The sequence below is a fragment of the Podarcis gaigeae genome (assembly GCF_964106915.1).
Source record: "Podarcis gaigeae genome assembly, chromosome: 9".
NCBI classification, from domain to species: domain Eukaryota; kingdom Metazoa; phylum Chordata; class Lepidosauria; order Squamata; family Lacertidae; genus Podarcis; species Podarcis gaigeae.
The window spans coordinates 75023366-75048758 of record NC_139685.1 but is presented as its reverse complement, the minus strand read 5'-3'; the positions used below and the strand labels follow the sequence as shown (position 1 = coordinate 75048758).

Sequence of the window (25393 nt, the reverse complement as noted above, 5' to 3'; positions counted from 1 at the left end):
GAAAGCTCATACCAAGAACTGACTTAGTTGGTCTTTAAGGTGCTACTGGAAGGAATTTTTTTTGTTTTGACTATGGCAGACCAACACGGCTACCTATCTGTCATGTTAGTAGCTTCGAGAACACTGTCCCACCATCTCGTCCTCTGCTGTCCCCTTCTCCTTGTGCCCTCCATCTTTCCCAACATCAGGGTCTTTTCCAGAGAGTCTTCTTTTCTCATGAGGTGGCCAAAGTCTTGGAGCCTCAGCTTCAGGATCTGTCCTTCCAGTGAGCACTCAGGGCTGATTTCCTTAAGAATGGAGAGGTTTGATCTTTTTGCAGTCCATGGGACTCTCAAGAGTCTCCTCCAGCACCATAATTCAAAAGCATCAATTCTTCGGCTATCAGCCTTCTTTATGGTCCAGCTCTCACTTCCATACATCACTAGTCCAGGTAATAATATAATAGTATTATTTGTCCCCTGCCATCTGACTGTGTTGCCTCAGTCACTCTGGGTGGCTTCCATCAGCTACAAGAACATAATCATGGCTGTCTTCTAAAACATGGGACACGGGTGGCGCTGTGGTCTAAACCACTGAGCCTCTTGGGCTTGCCGGTCAGAAGGTCGGCAGTTCGAATCACAGCAACGGGCTGAGCTCCCGTTGTTTAGTCCCAGCTCCTGCCAGTTTGAAAGCACACCAGTGCAAGTGGACAAATAGGTACCACTGCGGCAGGAAGGTAAACGGCGTTTCCGTGCTCTCTGGTTTCCGTCACGGTGTCCCATTGTGCCAGAAGCAGTTTAGTCATGCCGGCCACATGACCCGGAAAACTGTCTGTGGACAAACGCCGGCTCCCTCGGCCCGAAAGCGAGATGAGCGCCGCAACCCCGTAGTCACCTTTGACTGGACTTAACCGTCCAGAGGTCCTTTACCTTTAAAAAAACTTGTATGTAGAACTTCTGTCTCCTTTTCATCTGGCAACAGGGCGGGCGCCTCTACCAAAAAGGCTCTGCCTGGTTTGCTAGACTACAACTCCCACCATCCCAAAGTCCCTCAACTTCTGGAGATTCCCCATCCTTGCCTTAAGAGGCAAGGGCTCATTTTTTTGATATACGAGCACCTGGAGGAAAGTGAGGGATGTGCCTGTACACAAAAGGCAGAGATGGGCCTCTGGGTGACCCTGGGATTATGTAACGGTGAAAGAGAGTAGCCTCTTTGCTGCCTCCTGGCAAACCTTGTGTGCCGTTTCATGTTGCATTAGCCGCTTGTGTGAGTCGCCCCGAAGCTTTGTGCCCGCCCCAAAGCTTTGTGCCCTTCCTCTTCCCCGGTGTCTGCTCGCTTTCCGAATCTCATTGTGCTCATCCATCACCCCTATCGCGGTGAGATTCCTAGCAGCCTGTTTGCCTGGAAATGAAGAGGAAAATTCAGGACGGATCCGGATAGGATGGCTTCAACTTGCACATGGGACGTTTAAGAGTTGCCATTTCGGTAAAAACACGTCAACTTTAGTCTACTTTTTCACGAAGCGTGTCGTCAAAGGAAGGCTCACCTGGTGCCTTTATAGCATGTATTTAGGCACCAAGCAAAAACTTTATTCTATAAACTTCTGTATTCTATTCTTTATTCTATAACCAGGCTTTTGAATGTCTGTGGCCTTTTAGAAGTGGGTGAGATGTTTTTAATCCATTTCTTTACCCTCTTGGGTTTAATGAATCTCTGTGGGAGGTTTTGCCTGTCTGTTTCATTGGTCGTAAGTTGTTTTTGTGAGATAAAGTGAATACTAATAATAATGAATACTAATAAATAAAGGCTTATGGAAACCAGCGCTTGCAAATATACCTACGTTTTCATATGATAAATCCATGTAACGGAGACATTCCGGAAGAAAAGTGAAGCATGCCGAAGAACAAATGTCCATTCGCTTAAAAAGAAACCCCTGAATTGTCTGAGCTGCCCTCTTAATTTGTTTTTCTCTCATTTCTCCTCTTAGAAAGCCCACCGGCAGCGATGTCCAGGAACGGCTACTTCTTCGAAGAAACAGGCAAGTAGAATCCTACCTTACGAGTAGCAAATTCAACTTCTGCTAATGTAGCCCAAATGGCAACACTCTGCGCTGCAACACCTTGTTGCAGAGCCCACATGTTTGTTTGTTTTATCTCCCGCTGGCTGAGTTCTCTGCATTTGATCTTTTTGCTGTCTGTTCTTCCTTCAAAACAGCAGTTCCCAAATGTTTCCTGGGGGGCGGAGGCTCGCTCCCTTCATCTAGAACTTAGCAATCAGAAATCTTATCACTTCTTGTGGCGCCCTACGGGGAGTTAATCTTGTTCTCCGTTGCTATTCACCAGTTATATGAAAGTACCGGGGGGACTTTGTCAGGGTGTGACGCACAACTCCATCTCTCCGTACCATCTGAATCGGCAGAAGGCAGCTCAGGTGTTTGACCGTTGCCTGGAGGTGGCGATGAGATGGATTGGGGCCAATAAATAGAAACTGGCATGATGGAGGGTGTTCTGTGCTACGAGCTCTTGGGTCCAGGAAGCAAGTAGATTTCCTTTTCTGGGGAATGTGGCCCTCGCCTGGAGGGATTGTAGTGTTGGAAGGACCAGGGGCCAGCAAACGTTTTCAGCAGGAGGCCGGTCCACTGTCCTTCAGACCTTGTGGGGGGCTGGACTATATTTTGGGGAACAAACATGATGCAAAGGCACCACGAGCCCCGGTGGCTGTTTACCAGTGTCTTCCAAGCAGCAGGGTCTGGTGGCGGCGGAATGATGAGCGGCATGAGAAAGGGCTCTGGAGAGGGGCTGCTTAAAATGGCAGCCGCTCGAGTGCTGCTGCTGGCACCAACAAGGCCCAGCCCCCTTCCTCCTCTAGGCAGGGTGGGGAGAAGCCAGGAGAAGCCTCCCCCACCGTATGAGGGAGAGGGAAAGAACGTGCACGCTGGCGATCCATGCGGCAATTCCCGGACCGTCTGCGGGCCTGATCCGGCCTGCAGGCCTTAGTTTGCCGACCCACGATCTAGTCCAACCCCCTGCAATATACAGTGGTCTGTTAAACATTAAAAGCTTCCCTGAACACGGCTGCCTTCAGATGTCTTCTAATAGTCTGGTAGTTGTTCTTCTCTTTGACATCTGGTCGGAGGGTGTTCCACAGGGAGGGCGCCACTACCGAGAAGGCCCTCTGCCTGGTTCCCTGTAACTTGGCTTCTTGCAGTGAGGGAACCACCAGAAGGCCCTCGGAGCTGGACCTCAGTGTCTGGGCTGGACAATGGGGGTGGAGATGCTCCTTCAGGTATACTGGATCAAGGCCGTTTAGGGCTTTCAAGGTCAGCACCAGCACTTTGAATTGTGCTCAGAAATGTACTGGGAGCCAGTGTAGATCTTTCAAGACCGGTGTTATGTGGTCTCGGCAGCCGCTCCCAGTCACCAGTCCAGCTGCCGCATTCTGGATTAGTTGTAGTTTCCGGGCCACCCAACCTCTGCTTAGAAACCTCCAATGAGTCCTCCATCTCCTGAGGTCATCCATTCCACTGCCAAACAGCTCAAGAAAGTTACTTGGAATCTATTTTCTTGTCATTTGACTCCATTGGTTTGGGTCTTCCGCTGTGGAGCAGGAGAAAACATGGTTGCTCCATCTTTGATGTGACAGCCCTTCCAATATGAAAATAGCTGTTATCTCCATCTCCTGTGGATAGCTCAGTTGGTAGACCACGAGGCTCTTAATCTCGGGGCCGGGAGTTCGAGCCCCACACTGCACGATAGATAACCCTTGCGGTCCTTTCTGACTCTACAATTCTGCAATTCCTCTTTCCCAGCTCTCAACTGTCCTTGCTTAGTGCCTCTCCGTCTTGGCGAACTCCAGGGATCGACTAATTTGTTTTGCTGGCAATGCAGAGCTGCAGTCTTGCTCCAGGGCACTGAGGTCCCTAGACAGCTCCGGTTGTTGTCTCTGGTTCCTCTGCCTCTCTCCCCCCCCCGCCCAGCCTTTCTGAATTGCATCCCCCCCCATTACTTTTGTCATTGCGTTTGGTATGTCCGCCTTGTTTATAACTCTCCAAATTCTTTGCCTGACTGTGGAATTAACCCAAATGCTTTACTGAAGCAAATCCATTCAAGATGGTCCTGGGATATTTCCTTGCTGTCTGCCTTGTTTTACCAAATGAACACACAGACAGAAACACACAGTGAATTGTCAAGGGGTCTTGGAATGGCAGACTCTCCTTTCTAGGGCAGATCCATACTGCTGGCTGCATGCATGGTTCTTTAACCAGAGGGGATGCGGAGCAGGACTATTGCAAGCACTGCTGTAAGGTAAAGGGAAAAGGGACCCCTGACCATTAGATCCAATCGCAGATGACTCTGGGGTTACGGCACTCATCTCGCTTTACTGGCCGAGGGAGCTGGCATACAGCTTCCGGGTCATGTGGCCAGCATGACTAAGCCGCTTCTGGGGAACCAGAGCAGCGCACGGAAACGCCGTTTACCTTCCCGCCGGAGTGGTACTTATTTATCTACTTGCACTTTGACGTGCTTTCGAACTGCTAGGTGGGCAGGAGCAGGGACCGAGCAACGGGACCTCAACCCATCGCGGGGATTCGAACTGCCAAACTTCTGATCGGCAAGTCCTAGGCTCTGTAGTTTACACCACAGCACCACCCGCATCCCAGCTCTGGGGATATTGTCAGGCATTAAAAAAAGTATCTGGTACAAATAGGACAAAGTAAAGAAATAGAACTCAATGGGAACTCACAACGCAGACTTCTGTGCATGCAGTGGAACTTTCCCTCCTCTCCTGTTCCCTTCAGCCCTCCTTGCACCCCCAAAATCATCTCTGGAGCGTTGAGGGACCCTCCAGAGCAGATTTTGTGGGTATATGCAGAGGGGTAAAGGTAAAGGACCCCTGACCATTAGGTCCAGTCGCGGATGACTCTGGGGTTGTGGCGCTCATCTCGCTTTACTGGCCGAGGGAGCCAGCGTACAGCTTCCGGGTCATGTGGCCAGCATGACTAAGCCGCTTCTGGCAAACCAGAGCAGCGCACAGAAATGCCATTTACCTTCCCGCCGGGGCGGTACCTATTTATCTACCGTATTTTTCGCTCCATAAGATGCACCTGACGATAAGGCACACCTAGTTTTTAGAGGGGGAATACAAGGAAAAAAATATTCTTTAACGGGAGCGCTGAGCAGAGCCTGTATGCGTCCCAGGCTCTGCTCAGCACTCCCTTTCATGAGCCGCGTGGAGCATGTGTGCGGCACTTGCAGGCTTTTCCCCGAGGAGGGAGAAGGGCAGCCCATCACTCATGGCTCTTTAAAGGGGGTTTTCCGGGAGGTGGGGGAAGGGATAGAGGGGCTAAGCCAGGAGCTAGAACAGCAAGAGGGAGCACGGCACAGCGACCCCCTCGCTGTTCTGGCTTCTGGGATAGCTGTGCAGCCTGCATTCGCTCCATAAGACGCACACACATTTCCCCTTACTTTTTAGGAGGGGGGAAGTGCGTCTTATAGAGCAAAAAATACAGTACTTGCGCTTTGACGTGCTTTTGAACTGCTAGGTTGGCAGGAGCAGGGGCCGAGCAACGGGAGCTCACCCTGTCACGGGGATTTGAACCGCCGACCTTCTGATCGGCAAGTCCTAGGCTCTGTTGTTTAACCCACAGTGCCACCCGCGTCCCAGCATTGCTGTAGGATGGCGCAAAGGACAAGGGTCTGAGGAAACCGAAAAGAGCTGAAAGCAACATGTGCCCACAGTTTTTTCCGTTTTGCCTGTTCCGCCTCCTGCCATTTGCCATCTCACCTGTAGCTAAGACTTCATGCCATCGAGGCATCTCAAAACCCGCGGAATGGTTTACATTCCTTCCCACTTGCAGCCAAAGACTTAAGGAAACCAGATGGAGAAGGCTACAGTTTATAGTGTATTCTGGGGTCTCCGTTAGGACCTGCAGGAAAAGTCTTGAGACTCTCCGGTTTGTTTATATTGGGGGTGGGAAAGGGGGGGGGGAGGGTAAAGGAATGTTGATACTGGGAATACTTCGCGAAAAGTCTTGCCAATTCTGTCTGATTTGTATTTAAAGCATCTGCCCCCCCTCCCCACCCGCCGCCAAACTGACAAGTTTAGAAAAGGAAAAGGGTGAATAAGGGGGGGGGGGTTTGGGGGAGCCAGAGCTGGCTGGAAAAGGCCGAGGATGAAGCCTTCTGATTTTGCGTGCAAATTCTCTCCTTCGTATGAGAGCTTGATTATAGATTAAATGCAGCGCTCCAGCGCTGTCGGGAATAGTGCCGCAGGGCTCACTTTGAGACAAATCTCGAGCGATCTGTGCGACTTAAAGGTTTGTGCGGTTCTTCAAGCTGTGTTGACATGCAAACAATTATTTCCAGGATTAAAAAAAAAGGAAGAACCAGTTCAGGCATTTCAAGCGTCTTTTTCAGAACATAAGGAAATCCTGCCCGCTGGATGGGGCCAAAGCGGGTTGGACTAGATGACCACTGGGTGCCTTCCAACTCTAGGATTCTGCTCCTGCACTCCATTCTCACAGGGACCAACCAGATGCCAATGGGAAATCTGGAAGCTGCTTCTCAGTGCGCCCTCCCAGCTTGTGATTTACACCAGTTGGCAGGCCTCCTGGAGGATGCCAGGACTTGAACCCGGGACCTTCTGCTTGCACGGCTAGTGCTCTGCCACTGAGCTACGGTCTTTGCCAACTCAAGAGGCAGCCATATAACCATATACACTGTGCACCACTTCTTCTTCTTCTTCTTCTTCTTCTTCTTCATGTTTATTATTTATTTTTCTTGTTTTTAAAAAAAACACCCTTAAAATATCAGAGACTTCCCTTCTTCTCCTTCCATGCTTCATTTTGCATATCATAAATCCCTGCATATTTTACATTAACTAAACCGTTCAGTATTCCATTGTTACATCCATCAAGACCTATTTACACTGTTGAATTTATCTTAATGCTGCCAGCGTTTTCAAGTGTATACAGTCCCCCCCATATATTCAATAAACATTTTCCAATCTTCTCTAAATATATGTTCTTCTTGTTCTCTTACGTTAAGTCCGCAAGCTGTGCGTATTCCATCAGCTTAAGTTGCCATTCTTCTTTAGTTGGGACCTCGCTCGTTCGCCATTTTGGGGCTAACGAAACACAGGCCGCAGTAGTGGCATACATAAATAACCATTTTTGACACCTGGGAATTTCCATCTGAATTATCCCCAAAAGAAAGGACTCTGGGGTTTTTTTTGGAACACTACTTTTAAACACTTTTTCCAATTCATTATGGATCATTTCCCAATGCTCTTTTACCCTTTAATAGGTCCACCACATCTGAGAGAACGTTCCCTCCATCTCTTTGCATCTCCAACACTTACCAGATTCAGTCTTTTACATCTTAGCCAGCCTGCTACTCCGACTCTTCTGTCTCCCCCCCCCCCCATTTTATTGCACACGTGATTTGTTTGTATGTTGGTGCAGAAGGAGGGTGCTTCAACCCTTTCTCTCTTACCCCAACAGCACTCTGGATCTGTACTTATCTAGAACCTGCAGGGTTGGTGCAGCAGCGGTGTAGAGTTCAGTGGGAATGCAGTTGCCGCGATTCGGGTTAGGCGTGTCTCTTTCTGCTCCCCCTTGCTGCTTCTTTTTCTACACCAGTGTGGTGTAGCGGTTAAGAGCAGTGGACTCATAATCTGGTGAACTGGGTTCGCTTCCCCGCTCCTCCACATGCAGCTGCTGGGTGACCTTGGGCCAGTCACACTTCTCTGAAGTCTCTCAGCCCCACTCGCCTCACAGAGTGTTTGTTGTGGGGGAGGAAGGGAAAGGAGAATGTTAGCCGCTTTGAGACTCCTTAGGGTAGTGATAAAGCGGGATATCAAATCCAAACTCTTCCTCTTCTTCTTCTTCTTCCTTCGGCAATCACTTTGTCGAGTAAGATTGTCTTACATAAACACGGTTTTAACAGCAGGTTCGTAAGCAACTGTGGTGGCCAATTCTGGGTCCGCACGTTCTTCCACAGTGGGGACATTCGTTCCCGGGCGGGAGTTGATCATGGCGAGGGTTTGCACCATTTCCCGATCGCCGCGGGACTTTGGGGGGGTTGGGATGGGTTTTTGGAAGACGCCTGTGCATGAATTTGTTTTGTGTGCGCAGATCAGTGCACACTGACCAATGCACAGTCTTCGCAGCAAGGCTCTACAGTGGTACCTTGGGTTACATACGCTTCAGGTTACAGACTCCACTAACCCAGAAATATTACCTCGGGTTAAGAACTTTGCTTCAGGATGAGAACAGAAATTGTGTGGTGGCGTAGCGGGAGGCCCCATTAGCTAAAGTGGTGCTTCAGGTTAAGAACAGTTTCAGAACGAATTAAGTTCTTAACCAGAGGTACTGCTGTATTCCGATGGCATGAGTATCACTACGACCGGTAGATTCTTATCTGCTTCAGCCTCCACAGCCGTTGTAACATACGGCTTGTTATCATCCGCCTGTTCTGCCACTGAGAACTTCTTGGATCATTCTTTTTCTAGCTCCTTCCCTTTGACCTTTCCGCCATGGGTGACTCTGCTGGGAGTACGAGATTCCCAACGGCTTCACTCACAAGGGTCGTAGGAATGTGCAAGCCCACTCCCCACGACAAGGTGATGATCCCTTGCAATGCACGCCCCTCTCCCAAGGTATTTTGCAGGATTCGAAAACGAAAGAACCTCCCCAAATTCCTAGAGATTTCGATGCATTCTTCTGCATCTTGTAGATTCTTGCAGAAAGGTAGGAAATATCATTCACTGGCCTTTGGATGGTTGCCAGCGTTGATAAGTGCAGAATTCTTTTTTGCAGCCGAAGCAAGCACAATCTGATTGATGCTAAAACCTAATAGAAATGGGTGCAGCAGAGATCCGAGACGCTGAGCACCCTTGAAGTCGAAGGTGGTGCTTTAAAAAAAAGGGAGACAGTAAGATTCTGTGTCGCTTAGCAGTTTTAGCAGATGGTGGTCGTTGCACAAAAGGAAATTTGCACAGAATGTTGTGCAATTATTGTTTTTTTGTTTTACGAACAGCTCATAAGCAATTTTGGTTATCAAGTGGCAGTGTTTAATAATAGGTGAAATCTGGCTCAGACGTCCGCCTACAATTGACTTTCTGATATCTCTTGTCAATAATTCCACAAATCTTGTTGAATGCACTCACAGCACTGATGCAGATCTGCTCTCTTGCCTTTTAAGCTCAAAGCAAAATTTATTTATGATTTCTTATTTGTTTGTTTTTCTTTGTCATCTGCTTTGAGACACATGTGAAAAGCAGGGTGTGATTTTTTAAAAATAAATAAAAGCGTGAGTGTCTGCAAAAACCATTTATGACACATACCGTGTGCTGTTTGTCGGTTAATTGAAAATAACCCCTCTGTCTTAAGTTCAACTGTTATTAGATTAAAACAAAAAAAATTCCTTCCAGTAGCACCTGTTATTAGATTGGAATTCTATACAAGATACAGATTCAAAGAAGTGATTGACTGGTTTCTGTCTGTTTCCACAATCTCTTTAAAACATGTGGGTAACCTCATGTCTTTGGCCTAATGCTTTGCAAGACCCCCCCCCAACCCCCAACCCCCAATTTCAAAAGCTCTCTGCAAACAATTCAGTTCAGATCTCTGGCAAGAGTGATGTGATATCTGCCTGCTACGCACAGAGAGAAAGGCAATGGGGTGGCTGAAAGAGAAAAGAGGTGGCCCCATCCAATTTCTTCTCTGGTACCCCACCCACAATTCCCATGCAGCCCCCTAATGGATTATTTATGGCAGGGGTCAGGAAACTTTTTCAGCCATGGGCCGGTCCACCATCCCTCAGACCATGTGGTGAGCCGGACATTTTTTTTGGGGGGGGGGGAATGAACAAATTCCTATGCCACACAAATAACCCAGAGATGCATTTTAAATAAAAGCACACATTCGACTCATGTAAAAACACGCTGATTCCCAGACTGTCCATGGGCTGGATTTAGAAGGCGATTGGGCCGGATTCGGCCCCCGGGCCTTAGGTTGCCTACCCCTGACTTATGGAATCAACAGGCAGCCCTGTTTAGGGAATCTTTTAATGTTTAATAGGATGGGGGTGGCACTGTGGGTTAAACCACAGAGCCTAGGGCTTGCCGATCAGAAGGTCGGCGCTTCGAATCTCCGCGATGGGGTGAGTTCCCGTGGCTCGGTTGCTGCTCCTGCCAACCTAGCAGTTCGAAATCACATCAAAGTGCAAGTAGATAAATAAGTACCACTCCGGCGGAAAGGTAAACGGCATTTCTGTGCGTTGCTCTGGTTCGCCAGAAGCGGCTAAGTCATGCTGGCCACATGACCCGGAAGCTGTACGCCGGCTCCCTTGGCCAATAAAGCGAGAGGAGCGCTGCAACCCCAGAGTCAGCCACAACTGGACCTAATGGTCAGGGGTCCCTTTACCTTTACCTTTTAATATTTAATAGGTTATTGTATTTTAATATTCTGTTGGAAGCCGCCCAGAGTGGCTGGGGAAACCCAGCCAGATGGGTGGGGTATAAATAAATTATTATTATTATTGAACAGTTGAGTTGGAAGAGACCCTGAGGATCATCTAGTCCAACCCTCTGCAAGGCAGGAAAATGCTGCTGCCCCATACGGGGACCGAACCTGCAACTTTGGCATTATCAGCACCACTCTCTAACCAAACTGAGCCAGAGGTTTTCAACCTTTTTGGGTCCACGGCTTCCTTGACCAACTGCATTCTTTCTGTGGCTCCCCTGTGGGGCTCAGGAGCCTAGTTAGGTCACCCCTTTGCCTGCGGAGCTGGCAGTCTCATGTTTTTTGAAACCCTCCCTTGTGGAGTGTTCCCTCTCTCCCCTCTCCTTGGGAGTCCTCTGGGCAGCCATTGCTGCTGCCCCTGCTCTCCGAGCTGCCTCCCCCATGCCCCAAAGAGAGGTGCCTCTTCACACTGCCCCACAGGGGCCTGGGAAGCACCCCCTGGCCAGCACCAGAGACGCCATTCACCTGGAGAGCTTGTGGCCAGGGCTGCTGCAACAAACAGCTGTGCAAGGCTTGGGGAGGCAGAGATGCAGAGAAAATCAGAGGAGGCAGGGAAGAAAAGAGGGCCAGAGGCCAGTGTTGCCCGTGGCACGACTGACCAGCATTCAAGCCACCCCAGGGTGCCACGACACACTGGTTGAAAACACTGAACTGGGCTGTCCAGGAATACAGCTCTTAATAGCAAAAAGCTTGCCTTCCCTAACTTTGAAAAAAGGTGTTACCTTTTGACGCTGGGCATCGCCTCTCCTGGTATGTCCCACGGAGGACCTTACGGTCTTCAAATAAAAACATCTTGGAGATCCCAGGCCACAGGGAGGTTAGGCTGGCCTCAACAAGAGCCAGGGCTTTTTCGGCTGTGGCCCCGTTCTGGTGGAACGCTCTGTCACAAGAGACTAGGGCCCTGCAGGACTTGATATCTTTCTGTAGGGCCTGCAAGACAGAGCTGTTCCACCAGGCCTTTGGCCAAGGCACAGCCTGACCCCCTCCTTTGGTAATCCTCACAGACCTCTAGCCCAATGGTTGCCATTAATTTGATTCTGAATTGATTTTAGAATGAATTGATTTTAGAATGCATGTCAATTAATTGATTGTGATTTTATGTAAACTGTGTTACTTTTATTGTTGTTAGCCGCTCTGAGCCCGGCTTCGGCTGGGGAGGGTGGGATATAAATAAAAATTTATTATTATTATTTCATGCTACGGCGGTATAGACATATTTCTCTAAATAAATCACATTTTTTTGTTATTGCCTTTTGCACCCCATCTTACCTTTCCCGCCCCGACCTGGCCACAGTGATCCATGCGACGGTCATCTCCAGGCTTGACTACTGTAATTTGCTCTATGCGGGGCTGCCCTTGAAGCTGTCCCAGAAACTCCAGCGGGTGCAGAATGCTGCAGCGAGGCTCCTCACGGGGTCTCTGCCATGGGAGCATATTCACCCAGTGCTTTTCCAGCTGCACTGGCTCCCGGTGGAGTACAGGGTCAGATTTAAGGTGCTGCTTTTGACCTTTAAAGCCCTTCACGGCCTAGGACCCTCGTACCTACGGGACCGCCTCTCCTGGTATGCCCCACGGAGGACCTTAAGGTCCATAAATAACAACACCCTAGTGGTCCCAGGCCCTAAAGAAGTTAGATTGGCTTCAACCAGAGCCAGGGCCTTTTCAACTCTGGCTCCGACCTGGTGGAACGCTCTGCCTCATGAGACCAGGGCCCTGCAGGATCTGATTTCTTTCCGCAGGGCCTGTAAGACAGAGTTGTTCCGCCTGGCCTTTGGCTTGGAGCCAATTTGATTCCCTCTCTCTCTCTCTCTCTCTCTCTCTCTTTTCCCCCTCTTTCTTTCTATTCCTTCTCCTCCTGCGATGAGGCTACATTTTAATATTTTAATGTTCCATTATTTTAATGTTGTATTTTATTTTTGTTTTTAAGTTGTAATCATTCATCTTGTTTTTATTATTGCTTGTAAGCCGCTCTGAGCCCGGCCTTGGCTGGGGAGGGCGGGGTATAAATAAAAAAATATTATTATTATTATTATTATCTTTCCTCAGCTACACGGTGGTAGTTCTTGTGCTCCACCCACGTTTTGCCCTGTCATAACCAAAGAACAAACAGATCCCCACATTGGTTAAAAAACTAGGTGACGCTTGAAACATTAGCTTGCTTTCCCCAGGAGCGATTGTTTATGAAAAAGCCCGCGAACCTCCTATTATTAAACCAATTGCATGTTGCAAGACTACTTGGGCTGCTTAATCCTTTAGAGCCAGTGCACTGCGGCATGTCTACATCAAGCCAATAATTTGTGCTTGCAAGAGGTTAAAGAAAGCGAGCGAAAGAGAAACACTTCTAATTAATTTAATCCGGCTGGCAGTCTAGGTGTGATGCTTCACCCCCAATTTCGTTTTTGCAATCAAAACCCTGTGTGTCCGTACTGTAACTCAAAAATTCCTGCTAGTTCTCATTCCAGGTGGTTTGCGTGCTCTTAAGAAGAGCTGCCTGTTTTGCATTAGACCAATACCCATCTCCTCCAATCACCAGCGAGATGAACATATACGAGTGAAGTTTGTTTCCTCACCTGCCTTTCAAATCCATCTCAGCTGGAGGCTGTCTCTGTCTCCTCTTTGCAGCAGCAAACTCTGTATGCTGAACATGTGTTGCATGATGTAATAGGAGCGAATGGGAAATGTTGAAACGAAACCTTTCTGGCGACTTGCGTAGAGCAGCCTAGTTGTCCAAGGATGTGTTCAGAATCCAGCCTGAAGATGGCAGCCTTAAAAGGATGCTTGCTGTCTTTGTGTGGCATGGGTCGGTTCCCGTCGGAACGCACAGAAACCAGATTTCCTCGAGGGCTCCTGCTTAAATGTAGTAGCTATACTTCGGGGAGGAAGCCAGGTCTGAGTCTGAGCAGTGGGAGGCTGCAGGGGAACCGTAAGCTGCTGCCCCGGGTTCCAAGATGGAAGAAAAGCAGTGTGCATATGGAAATGCACAGCGGTACCTTGGTTCTCAAAAGGCTTAGTTAACAAACGCCAAAAACCTGGAAGTAAGTTGAAATATACTCGGAGTCGAGAGTGGATTTCATGCTCTTTATTCTGCTCATAGTGGTGAGGAGGAATAGGAGTTTCCCCGGAATGTCTGCTTTATATACATTATTTACACAATGGGCCCCACGTGATTGGCTAATTCCAGGATTCACCCGTAGGCCAATCAGATTCCGGATTCACTTCCACCTGGAGCTGGATTGGGTGGCTCCTGTGGACCAATCAGACTGCTGCATTCTGGGTCCTATTGTTCTAGGACCAATCAGACTGCTGAATTTTGGATCCTATTCAACTTAGACCATAACATAAGTGTTCTGGTTTGCAGACGTTTTTTGGAAGCTGAACGTCCGATCTGGTTTCCGCTTGAGTGCAGGAAGCTCCTGCAGCCAATCGGAAGCGACGCCTTGGTTTTCGAACGGTTTCAGGAGTGGAATGGACTTCCAGAATGGATTAAGTTCAAGAACCAAGGTTCTACTGTAAATAAATGATTTGTGTGAAGGAAGCTCCAGGTTCAGTTCAGCTCAGAAGGATGAAGGTAGCAGGTGATGTGGAAGAAGACTCAGAGAGGCACTGGCAGAGTGCTCTCAAGGCTGGGCTGGACACCCAAATAGCCTGACCTAGAATGATAGCGTTGGCAGGGACCCTGAGGATCATCTAGTCCAGCCCCTTGCAATGCAGGAATAGGCAGCTGTCTCTTACAGGGATCGAACCTGCAACCTTGGCATTGTCAGCAGCGTGCTTTAACCAACTGAGCTTGCTATAACTGTCCTGTATTCCGTTGATCTCTTGTGCAAGGGCAAGGGCTATAGTAAAATGGTAGGGCAGCTGTTCTGCATGCAGAAGGTCCCTGGTTCAGTCCCTCCCATTTTCAGGTATGGCTGGGGGAAAGACCTGAAACCGCAGAGAGCTGCTGCCAGCCAGTGTGGGCAGTTCTGAGCTAGAAGGACCCGTGGCCTGATTCTGTATAAAGCACCTTCCAATCCTCCAACTCCCTTTATAGTGTGCATTTTATTGCATCTTCCTCTTGGACTTTCCCCCAAAATCCTGGAACAAAATTTCATTAAAATGTGGAGGCTGCTTTCTCTCTCCTTCTTTCTCTCTTCTTTTCTTTTAAGTTTCTAACCCTCTTGACTTCAAGGAGCAATTACAAAAGGCAAGCTTCGGCCAGCCTTTAAGTTGCACGAAGCCAATTTATTGCAAAATAAAGGCAGCTGCGAACGAGCCAGGACAGAATTCTCATTCGAGCCCTGAGCACACCTCTCCTCCGCTCTGCTACCTTTTTCTTATTTCTCCCTCCTAAGTCTGAAATTCCTTTGACCCGCTCAGAGAATACGCTTGAAACGTGCCTGGTGGGAACAACATGGTTCCGCTGAGAGCAAAAATGGCTGCTTTGTTCTGCCTTTGCAAAAAACACATTAAGACTTTTTCTTTGATTCCCTGAGATGTGTGGCGGAGAGTGAGCAATAAAACAGTCTCTCTCTTGTTGCAGGCTACCTTAAGTGCGATACGGACGATGGCTGTGAGAACAAAGAAGAAGTCGGGGGTGAAGAACTTTTTGACACCGTCAATTCCTCGATCGTCTCCGGGGACAGCATCAGGTTCTTTGTGAATGTCAACTTGGATGTACAGCAGAACGTTACAGGTAAAAATGCTGCCTGCTTCGTACCTGAGACCATCTTGGTGTGTCTCTCTCTCCTAAATTCCCGTCTGGTTATAATATTGTTTTCCATGGCCTGGTTTGCACATCACTTTTTAGGTCGCAGCTAAGCTTAACCACAGAGACTAGGACTTGCCGATCAGAAGGTCGGCAGTTCGAATCCCTGCGATGGGGTGAGCTCCCATTGTCAGTCCCTGCTCCTGCCAACCTAGCAGTTTGAAAGCACATCAAAGTGCAAGTAGATAAATAGGTACCGCTCCAGCAGGAAGGTAAACGGCGTTTCTGTGCACTGCTCTGGTTTGCCAGAAGCGGCTTAGTCATGCTGGTCACATGACCAGCTGTACACCGGCTCCCTCAGCCAGTAAAGCGAGATGAGCGCTGCAGCCCCAGAGTCGGTCACGACTGGACCTAATGGTCAGGGGTCCCTTTACCTTTTAAGCTTGACAATGGCTTAAAGGTGGATACCATTGTGTTGGTGATGGGGAGAAAATCATCCCTCCTTTGCTCCTTCTCTGATCCTGCTGCCACCACGCTACTGGCAACTAAGCCATGGTTTGATTGAACCTTGTATTCAAGCCCAGGCTCATGGTTTGTCTCTCTCCCAACAAGCCTGAGTTTGGATGTTAACACTAAACCAAAACACGTCTCAACTCCAAGTAGTGGCCGTGATCTTCTCCCCGTGCAACACCAGGCTTGTTTATTGAACTCAAACAGGAATTGGCCTCACTTCTGTAGGTGTGACCATGCAACTAATACAAGTTGCACCGAGACTGGGTGGACTGGCCTAAGCAGAGGGAGAGATGGGTAAAGAGGCTGACCTTAATAAAATATCCTTTTATGCTTGGAAAATACTTCCATCTTCCCAGAGAGAGATTTGTAAAAAGTTGGGAAACACCGAATTAGCCCCTAAAGTGTTAAGACTTAACAAAACGATCTCCCCCCACTAAAAAAAACACACCTAAGGCTACGGAAGTCAATTCTGAAGACACAGGCTGCTTTCTATTTGCAGAAGAATTGGAATGTTTTTTTTATTTGAATCTCTTATTTGCGTGCACGTTTGTGTCATGTTTCTATATGCAACAAGGTCTATAATGGTACAGTTGATCGCATCAGGAGGCGAACAAAGCATGGGCACAACTGAGGCTCAAAGAGTCGTCTCCATCATTTTTACAATACATGATTTTCCCCATAACATCCCGCTTGTCTTCGCTTCCATCTGCGCTGTTTGCTGACTGTGTTAGCACAACAGCAGGTGCCTGAGCTTCTGGGAAATCTCGTTCCGTGCCAGGGGTTGTCAAACATTTTGGGCCTATGGATACATTTCCAGACCGGGGAAACTGTTGTGAGAATTGCGCACACACACACACACACACTGCAACCAAGCACACACGATAAATCTCTTCAGTTGCCTGCAACAGAATGCTGCCTTCAAGCTTAATTTCAACAAGAGGAAAGGCGGGGGAAGGGGACGCTGTGGGCACCAGGGAAGGCCTCTGCAGATGTGCCCTTGGGCATCATATTGGTAACCCCCTGTAAAACCCATCTGAACCCCTGCTGCCAGTCAGCTCGATGGCCCGATGGCCTGGTTCAGTATAAAGCACTTCTTTTGCTCTTAAAATTGAAAGAAAAGGCTGTAGCTGTCAGGAGCAGGTCAGCAAGAAATCACACGGCATCAGTGAAGTTAACTGTTTACTCTTGGAAACAAGGTTGACGCAGGAGGTCAGGCCTAGCGAGCTCAGCAACTCGAATTGGTAGATCTTGCCCCTGTTGTGGAGACTGAAGATCCCAAAGTTCCCTAAGTCAGAGGACAGGATAACACTTCAAGACGACCTTAACAGATTAGAGAACTGGGCCAAAACAAACAAGATGAATTTTAACAGGGAGAAATGTAAAGTATTGCACTTGGGCAAAAAAAAATGAGAGGCACAAATACAAGATGGGTGACACCTGGCTTGAGAGCAGTACATGTGAAAAGGATCTAGGAGTCTTGGTCGACCACAAACTTGACATGAGCCAACAGTGTGACGCGGCAGCTAAAAAAGCCAATGCAATTCTGGGCTGCATCAATAGGAGTATAGCATCTAGATCAAGGGAAGTAAGAGTGCCACTGTATTCTGCTCTGGTCAGACCTCACCTGGAGTACTGTGTCCAGTTCTGGGCACCACAGTTCAAGAAGGACACTGACAAACTGGAACGTGTCCAGAGGAGGGCAACCAAAATGGTCAAAGGCCTGGAAACGATGCCTTATGAGGAACGGCTAAGGGAGCTGGGCATGTTTAGCCTGGAGAAGAGGAGGTTAAGGGGTGATATAGCCATGTTCCAATATATAAAAGGATGTCACATAGAGGAGGGAGAAAGGTTGTTTTCTGCTGCTCCAGAGAAGCAGACACGGAACAATGAATCCAAACTACAAGAAAGAAGATTCCACCTAAACATTAGGAAGAACTTCCTGACAGTAAGAGCTGTTCGACAGTGGAATTTGCTGCCAAGGCGTGTGGTGGAGTCTCCTTCTTTGGAGGTCTTTAAGCAGAGGCTTGACAACCATATGTCAGGAGTGCTCTGATGGTGTTTCCTGCTTGGCAGGGGGTTGGACTCGATGGCCCTTGTGGTCTCTTCCAACTCTATGATTCTATGATTCTAAGTCTCCTCCCTTCCTGGGTCCTTCCCAAGCAATCTGAGACTATGCCACCATGCCTAATTTGCTCCTCCCACTTCATACCTCTTCTGGTTCTGGGAGACCACTGGGGAGGGGAGCTGTTTGCAGCAGGAGTGGGAGACTCCCTGGATTCTTCAGCCTCTTGGCCCCTCCCCTACTCTCCAACCTTTGCTTTTGCCTCTGATTCTGGACTGCTCTCTGCCACAGACTCTCCCAGCTCACGAAACCCTGCTGCCTCTTCTGACGCCTCTTCCTCCCAGTCTGCTCCCTCTTCTCCCTCCGACCCACCACTATTCCCCTGGCTCTGAGCTCTCTTCCCCTGGCAATTCCCAGCGGTTGCCTCCCTCCCACTCCTCTGCATCCAGCCAGTCCATGACAGTAGCTCAGCTGGAAAACTGCCGCCAGTCAGTGTAGACAACACTGAGTTAAATGGATCGGTTCTCTGATTTGGCACAAAGCAATTTTGTATGTTTCTGTGGCCCTGTGTAGCGCATCTCTCTCACTCTCTCTGGTTAGGCTGCCCTTCTCCGCCTAGGGAGAAACCACCTCTTTGTCTCATCTGCATTAGCTACTGCTATGTTTCTCTCCCACAAACTGTGGTGTACCATATTTTTCACTCTATAGGGCGCACCTAGTTTTTTTGGCGGGGAAATAAAGAAGAAAAATTTGGCTGGCTGTCTTGGCTTCCTCTTTAGCCACGCACAACCTCTCCAGCCAGGAGAGGCTGCACATGGATTCGTTTTTAGCCGCGGGGGCTGGGGAACAGGTCCGGGAGCAGTGGCAAGCGCTGCGGATAGCTGCCCGAAGCGCTCCCCGGGCTTCGGGCTGCAGGCTGCAATCCGCAAGCCTTCGGAGCCCGGCGAGAACTCCCGCCACACTCCGAAGGCTTGCAGATAGCTTCCTGAAGCCTGGAGAGCGAGAGGGGTTGGTGTGCACCGACCGCCCTTGTTCTCCAGGCTTCAGTGAAACTCTGCATTCGCTCCATAGGACGCACACACATTTCCCCTTCATTTTTGGAGGGGGAAAAGTGTGTCCTATAGAGCGAAAAATACGGTATATCTTTCCACCCTTCTCCTTGCACCACGAGGTGCTTTCTTCTCTCTGCACTTTGAGATACGCCGACGCTGACAATGCAATAAGCCCGACGGCCCCCGGAGGGTTGGGTGGGGAGGTGGACGCAGGGCGAGGCGAAATGAGGGGCAGCTAAATTTAGCACCTTCCCGTGGGGGTGTGCATGGAGGACTGCCAGAATGCCGGCCTGCTCATTGTGCCCCCGCCGCGTCCGTGTCTTGCTATTCTGTTTACGCAATCGATTGTGCCATTATTTGCCTCTCTGCTATTCGAAAAATCCTGCCCTTGTGAATTAGCATTGTTTGACTGCAGAGGAAAAAACCCTCGCCGGAATGAATAGAGGGTGCCGGCCCCTTGCTCTTAGCTCTCCCCGGCTGGTCTAAGGCCGTTTCCCCTCCTGCTTTCGGAAGCTGCAAGTTACGTGACTCCCATCGCCTGCTGAGCCCAAACATGCGCCGTATAACGCTTGGCCCACAGCTGTGAGGCGTCTGTCTTGCAGTGCAGAGAGGAGTCCGGCTCGTAGCTGCCAACCTTTCCCTTTTCTTGTGAGGAATCCTATTTGGAATAAGGGAATTTCCCTTAAAAAAAGGGAGAAGTTGACAACTGTGGTCTGGCTGCCGGATGAGGCCAAAGGCCCATCCAATCCAGTGGCCAGCCAGATGTGGCGATGGGAAACCTCTGAGCAGGACCTGAGTTCTGCCTGGAACTGCCTGCCTGTTAACATTGGACAGGCACCTTTTCTATGCTGTTTTACGACGTCTTCTAAAAACGTCACTCCATGCCGGGAAGGCTACCCAGACACATTGTTTAGTTATATATACACTAATTCTTCTGATTTCTATCTGTGCATCATGGATGATCGCTTTATATACCCTGCCTAGAGATGTGCAGTGGAACCTTGGTTCTCAAACTTAATCTCTTCGACTCCCAAAACCGTTCAAAAACCAAGGCATGGCTTCTGATTGGCCGCAGGAGGTTCCTGCAGTTAAACAGAAGCCTCGTCGGACGTTCAGCTTCCGAAAAATGTTCGAAAACTGGAACACTTAATTCCAGGTTTTCGGCATTCGGGAGCCGATTTGTTCGTCAGCTAAGCCGTTTGAGAAACAAGGTATGACTGTATTTCTTTTTGATTAAGCAGTTTGCAAGTTTTCCCAAGTAAATAATAACAGCGCATGAGAGAGGTTGGCGCATTTTGGAGAAGGTGGTGCACTTCTTTATGCACGTCCAGAAACTGACAAACCGTTCTCTAAATCGGGGGGGGGGGGGGGACTTGAATAAAATATTGTGGGGTGCAGATAAGCCCCGCCCCCGCATCATTGATCACACACCATTTGAATGCCCATCAACTTTGGGGAGGCTAGGCCCCACAAATATTTTATTGGCGGAGCTGAAAGGACCTCAGCCCCTAGGAGTTGGCTTATATGCTCTAAAATAACATATTATCCTTCCTGTTACTCTTCTTTCTAAACTCTAGTGGGCTTTTAGGGCTACAGGTAAGGGCCGTTCCATATTTTGTCTTGGTCTTGTGGATCTAGGGATCTTAGGGGACCACAAGCTTAGCACAAGTCAACAGTGTGATCCAGCAGCAAATAAAGCGAATGCTATTCTAGGCTGCAACAATAGGGTCAAAGGAAGTACTATTGTGCCTTGGTCAGACCACACCACTATTGTTTCCAGTTCTGGGTACCACAATTGAAGAAGGATGTCGACAAGCTGGGACATGTACAAAGGAGGCCAACCAAGATATTCAAGGGTCTGGAAACCAAGCCTGATGAGGAACGGTTGAGGGAATTGGGTATGTTTAACCAGGAAAAGAGGAGGCAGAGAGGAGATGTGGTAGGCATCTCAAGCGTTGTCACTTGAGAGAGGGAACAAGCTTGTTTTCTCCCGCTCTGGAGGGTAGAACTCGAACCCAAGGCTTCACATTACAAGAAAGAAAATTTTGACTAAACTTCAGGTAGAACTTTCTGGTGGTAAGAGCTGTTGGCGAGTCGAACGGACTCTCTTGCTCCCTGGACCAAAGACTTGGTTTGGGGTTCATTGGCTAAGTGCTCACATCCATCACTATTTGATGGAAGGGAGAAATTCCTACTTGAAGGTGTGGTATCGCTTTGAGAGCAATTTCTTGGGAATGGTTCGCACAGAGGCCACTGCACATCTCAGAGACTCGCTTCGAACAACAAAGTGTTAAATAAAATTTGAAGCCGTCCGCTCACTATGCATGGGCTCATAGGTATGACTCATGCAACCTCAATCTTCAGAAGGCTGTTAGAATATAAATTTCTCTGGGCGTTAGTGCTTCCTGGAAATTGCGCGACACGCTTAGTTTCTAAAGTATCTCTTCCAAATCATTATGCACTGTAGAAGAACAATTTAAAAATGCAGTGCATTCGAATTTAATCTAAGCACACAGGCTGTTCAAATATTATTGTTATTGCCCATTAGACTGCTGCTGCCACATTCTGAAATTAATGATTAATTGAACTCCACAGCTGCACGCAAATGTGTCCCAGTTTCCTGCAAAAACCGGCAATTTTGGTTGACGTAGGAAGGCTAAGGCCTGTTAAGGGTTGTCCATTTTGGCGGAGGCTGATTTCTCCCTTGGTCCATGGATGTCCCAGCCAATCAGGGAACATGTCGAAATACTACATAGCCAATCAGATTTGATCTGCAAGATGATACAAGCGAGAGCAATTGCAATAATTAAACGTTTTCACAAGGAGTGCTGAAACATTGCCAGAGACAGACATCCTTTTTTGGCGTGATTGACACCATTTGTCAAAACGAAACGAAACACCTTGCTCTGCTAATCTTTAAACGTTAAGTTTTAATCAGTGCCCAGGAGGCGTGCCTAGTCTTTACTCAGTGCTTCGTTCTCATATCTGAGAAGCGGTTTTGGTATACAGTCATACCTCATGTTACGTTTGCTTCATGTTACGTTTTTTCAGGTTGCGTCACACAGCAACCCGGAAGTACCGGAAAGGGTTATTTCCAGGTTTCGCTGCTCGCGCATGCGCAGTAGTGCTAAATCATGCTTTGCGCATGCGCACAAGCGCCAAATCATGCTGCGCACCTGCGCAGATATGGCGCTTCAAGTTGCAGGCTTTTCATGTTATGAACGAACCTCTGGAATGGATCCCGTTCGCAACCAGAGGTACCACTGTACTGCAGCAAGCTGGCACCTGGCTATCCTCAGGCTGAATATTTTTAAATAAGGAAATAAATGAAAACATAAGAAGGGTCCACATCTAGGCCAGTATCCTGTTCTCACAGTGGCCAACTAGATGTGTCATCTGGGAATGCCAACAGCAGGATTCGAACACAAGAGCCCTCTTCCATTCTGTGGTTTCCAGCAACTGATATTCATCAGCATCACTGCCTCCGACTGTGGAGACAGAGAGAAGCCTTCAGGGCTGGTAGCCATCGATAGGCCTCTTCCTCCTTCTCCAAAAAATTCTGGGAGGTGAACTCCTTTTCCGTCTGCTACTGCCTCTTCTTCAGTTGACAGAGACCATGCTTGTATATTCTTTTTTTACTATTTATATTTTATTGAGATTATAATATTTTTTAAAAAAACAATTTTTATTAATTTTCCATTTAAACATATATAATCACATCATTATTATCCACATTACTTCTTCGACTCTTTAGAGCCTATCGACTTCCTTCCCTCCCACCTGATGGCTTTCGAAAGTAATCTTTATATCACAGCATCTTATATATTTCCCAATTCTAATATAACTCATGGCAAGATGCCTCAAAATTTAAATAAATATAGAAAGGCCAGAAATTTCTCATTGCAAGTCTTCGGGTAACCCTGCTAGTGTTGTTAATTGCTTACAATGATCTTTCAAATATTGTATAAACTTGCTCCAGTCCTTTTGGAATACTTGATCGCATTGTTTTCTGATTTTTCCCGTCAGCTTCGCCAGTTCCGCAAAGTTCTTCATCTGCCACTCTTCTTTTATTGAGATTATAATAGTGAGTTAAAGGAAATAAAAGGGAGGGGGAAAGAATAGAAAAGAGAAAAATAAAGAGGATACATTTAAAACATTATAAAAAGCAAAGGAAAACAGCAGTAAGAAAATAACCATAAAGTATAGGGACATGGGTGGCGCTGCGGGTTAAATCACAGAGCCTAGGACTTGCCGATCAGAAGGTCAGCAGTTCGAATCCCCGCGACGGGGTGAGCTCCCGTTGCTCGGTCCCTGCTCCTGCCAACCTAGCAGTTCGAAAGCACGTCAAAGTGCAAGTAGATAAATAGGTACCGCTCCAGCGGGAAGGTAAACGGCATTTCCGTGCGCTGCTCTGGTTCGCCAGAAGCGGCTTAGTCATGCTGGCCACATGACCCAGAAGCTGTACGCCGGCTCCCTCGGCCAATAAAGCGAGATGAGCGCTGCAACCCCAGAGTCGGTCACGACTGGACCTAATAGTCAGGGGTCCCTTTACCTTTACTTTATAATTAAGGTTACAAAACTTTGGAGTATATATGTAGAGGTATAAATTAATCACTGGGGTATATGTTGATTTAGGTTCCACTATAGTTTCGATAAATATGTTTCAAATATCATTAAATTTGTCCATGCTACGTAATGGTAAACTACCTTAAAAGGCTTTTCAGGAGAGGTGGTTTTTTTTTGGAATTAACACCTCAGCCTGATGGAACAGAATCCAGGAGGAAGAGAGTCTACAGTGATGACCATTACATTTTTATCCCACCTTTTCTCTGAAGAGTTAAAGGTGTTGCACGCAATTCTTCACCTCCCCATTTTATCCCCACAATGACCGTGTGAGTTAGGTTAGAGTGAAATAAGAGTGTCCCAATGAGCTTTGTGGTTGGCCCAGGATCTGAACCCAGGTCTCCCAGGTCCGGTTCAAACACTCGTAACCACAATTAGTATTTGGAGTTGAGCCTGGAAACCGACTGACAGAAAACGCAGCCAGGCCAGAATTCAGGTTATATCCTTGGGTCTGCCTGGTCCCGTTCAGCAATCCGCCTGCCGAATTCTGTGCCAGCCAAAGTTTCTGCAACTGTCTCCAAACGCAGCCCCAGGCATCGCACAGTGCAGTAGTCTAACCTAGATTGCTAAAATGGCGTTGATACAGAAGCCAGTACCATACCCTCCAACATTTCTCCGATGAAAATACAGTGGACGCTCGGGTTTCGAACATGATCCATGCGGGATGCACATTCGCAGCCCACAGTGGCGTGTCTGCACACGTGCGGGTTGCGATTCGGTGCGCCTGTGTATGCGCAAAGCGCGATTTAGCGCTTCAGCGCAACAGCGAAACCTGGAAGTAACCCGTTCTGGTACTTTCAGGTTTCGGCAGGTGCGTGAAGTGTCTGTGACCCGAGGTATGACTGTAGGTGTACAGCAGGACATTGTGGGATCAAATCGGAAACCGGGACGGCTTCTGTAAATCCAAGACTGTCCTTGGAAAACAGGGACATTTGGAGGATCTGCAACGCTCCCTTTTGTCTGTGACCTTTCTGGCTTCGCTACTGGTCTTGAACATGACGGCGATTATTGCAAAGGCAGAATTTCTGGTGGTTTGGGGGGGGGCTTGTAGCTTGCTGTGGCTGCTCTCATTTTCCCTTCCAACCCCCTAAGTCACTGACTAGATGGACAACTGACCTAGTTGTCCCCCTGCCCCATTGATAGGTCAGACCGCTCTCGTAATAGCATTCAACTCCTGTTTTAATAGACCATTGGGAACAGACGTTTTATACCCTTTAAAACTATGTTCTGAGCTCTCTGGGAGCACTTAACTCCTAACAGGCTCATCTGAGCCATGCGATTGAAAGCAACAACCCCTTACTGTTCATGTTGTTATTTATTAGGTTTAGAAAACATGCCCAGAGCCTCGAGGCGTTTGGATGCATGTGCATAATGCAAGTATAATAAATCTCATACTTGCGCTGTCATAGGCTTGCTTTTAAAACTGTCAATGTGCTAAACTTTAGCATAATTTTGCCTGGGGGAGTGAAGGAGAGGGAGGGGAAAAAGAACAGGGCTTGCACAATTTATTGAAGCTAGTCAAGTTGGAAGTCTGTCTTGTGGAATTCAGGGCTGCGCTGTGTTTTTAAATGGTCCCCCCCCCCCCAATCCCACCTTAGAATCATAGAATAACAGAATTGGAAGGAATCCTGAAAATTGTTTAGTCCAATCCCCTGCAATGCAGTTGTCCCAGATGGGGATCGAACCTGCAACCTTGGCGTGATCAGCGCCACGCCACGCTCCCAACAACTGAGCTATCCAGGCTGACATTGGGACATTTTGTATACAGTGGTACCTTGGTTCTCAGACTTAATCCGTTCTGGAAGTCCGTTGCAAAACCAAGGTGCGCTTTGGTCATGCAAAACGGATCAATCCGTTCCAGACTTTTAAAAACAACCTCTAAAACAGCACTTTAAGATGAATTTTACTATCTAACGAGACCATTGAGCAATAAAATGAAAGCAATAAACAAT

At 48.1% G+C, this 25393-nt stretch overlaps 1 protein-coding gene across 7 annotated transcripts in view; it reads left to right on the top strand.

Moving 5' to 3' along the window:
- SLC4A11 (solute carrier family 4 member 11) overlaps window positions 1-25393 on the top strand; it is a 236541-nt gene that overhangs the window by 117281 nt on the left and 93867 nt on the right. For all 7 annotated transcript variants that reach the window (XM_083756430.1, XM_083756429.1, XM_083756433.1 and 4 more), the window contains exons 2-3: window positions 1967-2017; window positions 15027-15179. In XM_083756430.1, the coding sequence (XP_083612556.1) occupies window positions 1967-2017; window positions 15027-15179 (204 nt within the window). The remainder of the gene's footprint in view (window positions 1-1966; window positions 2018-15026; window positions 15180-25393) is intronic.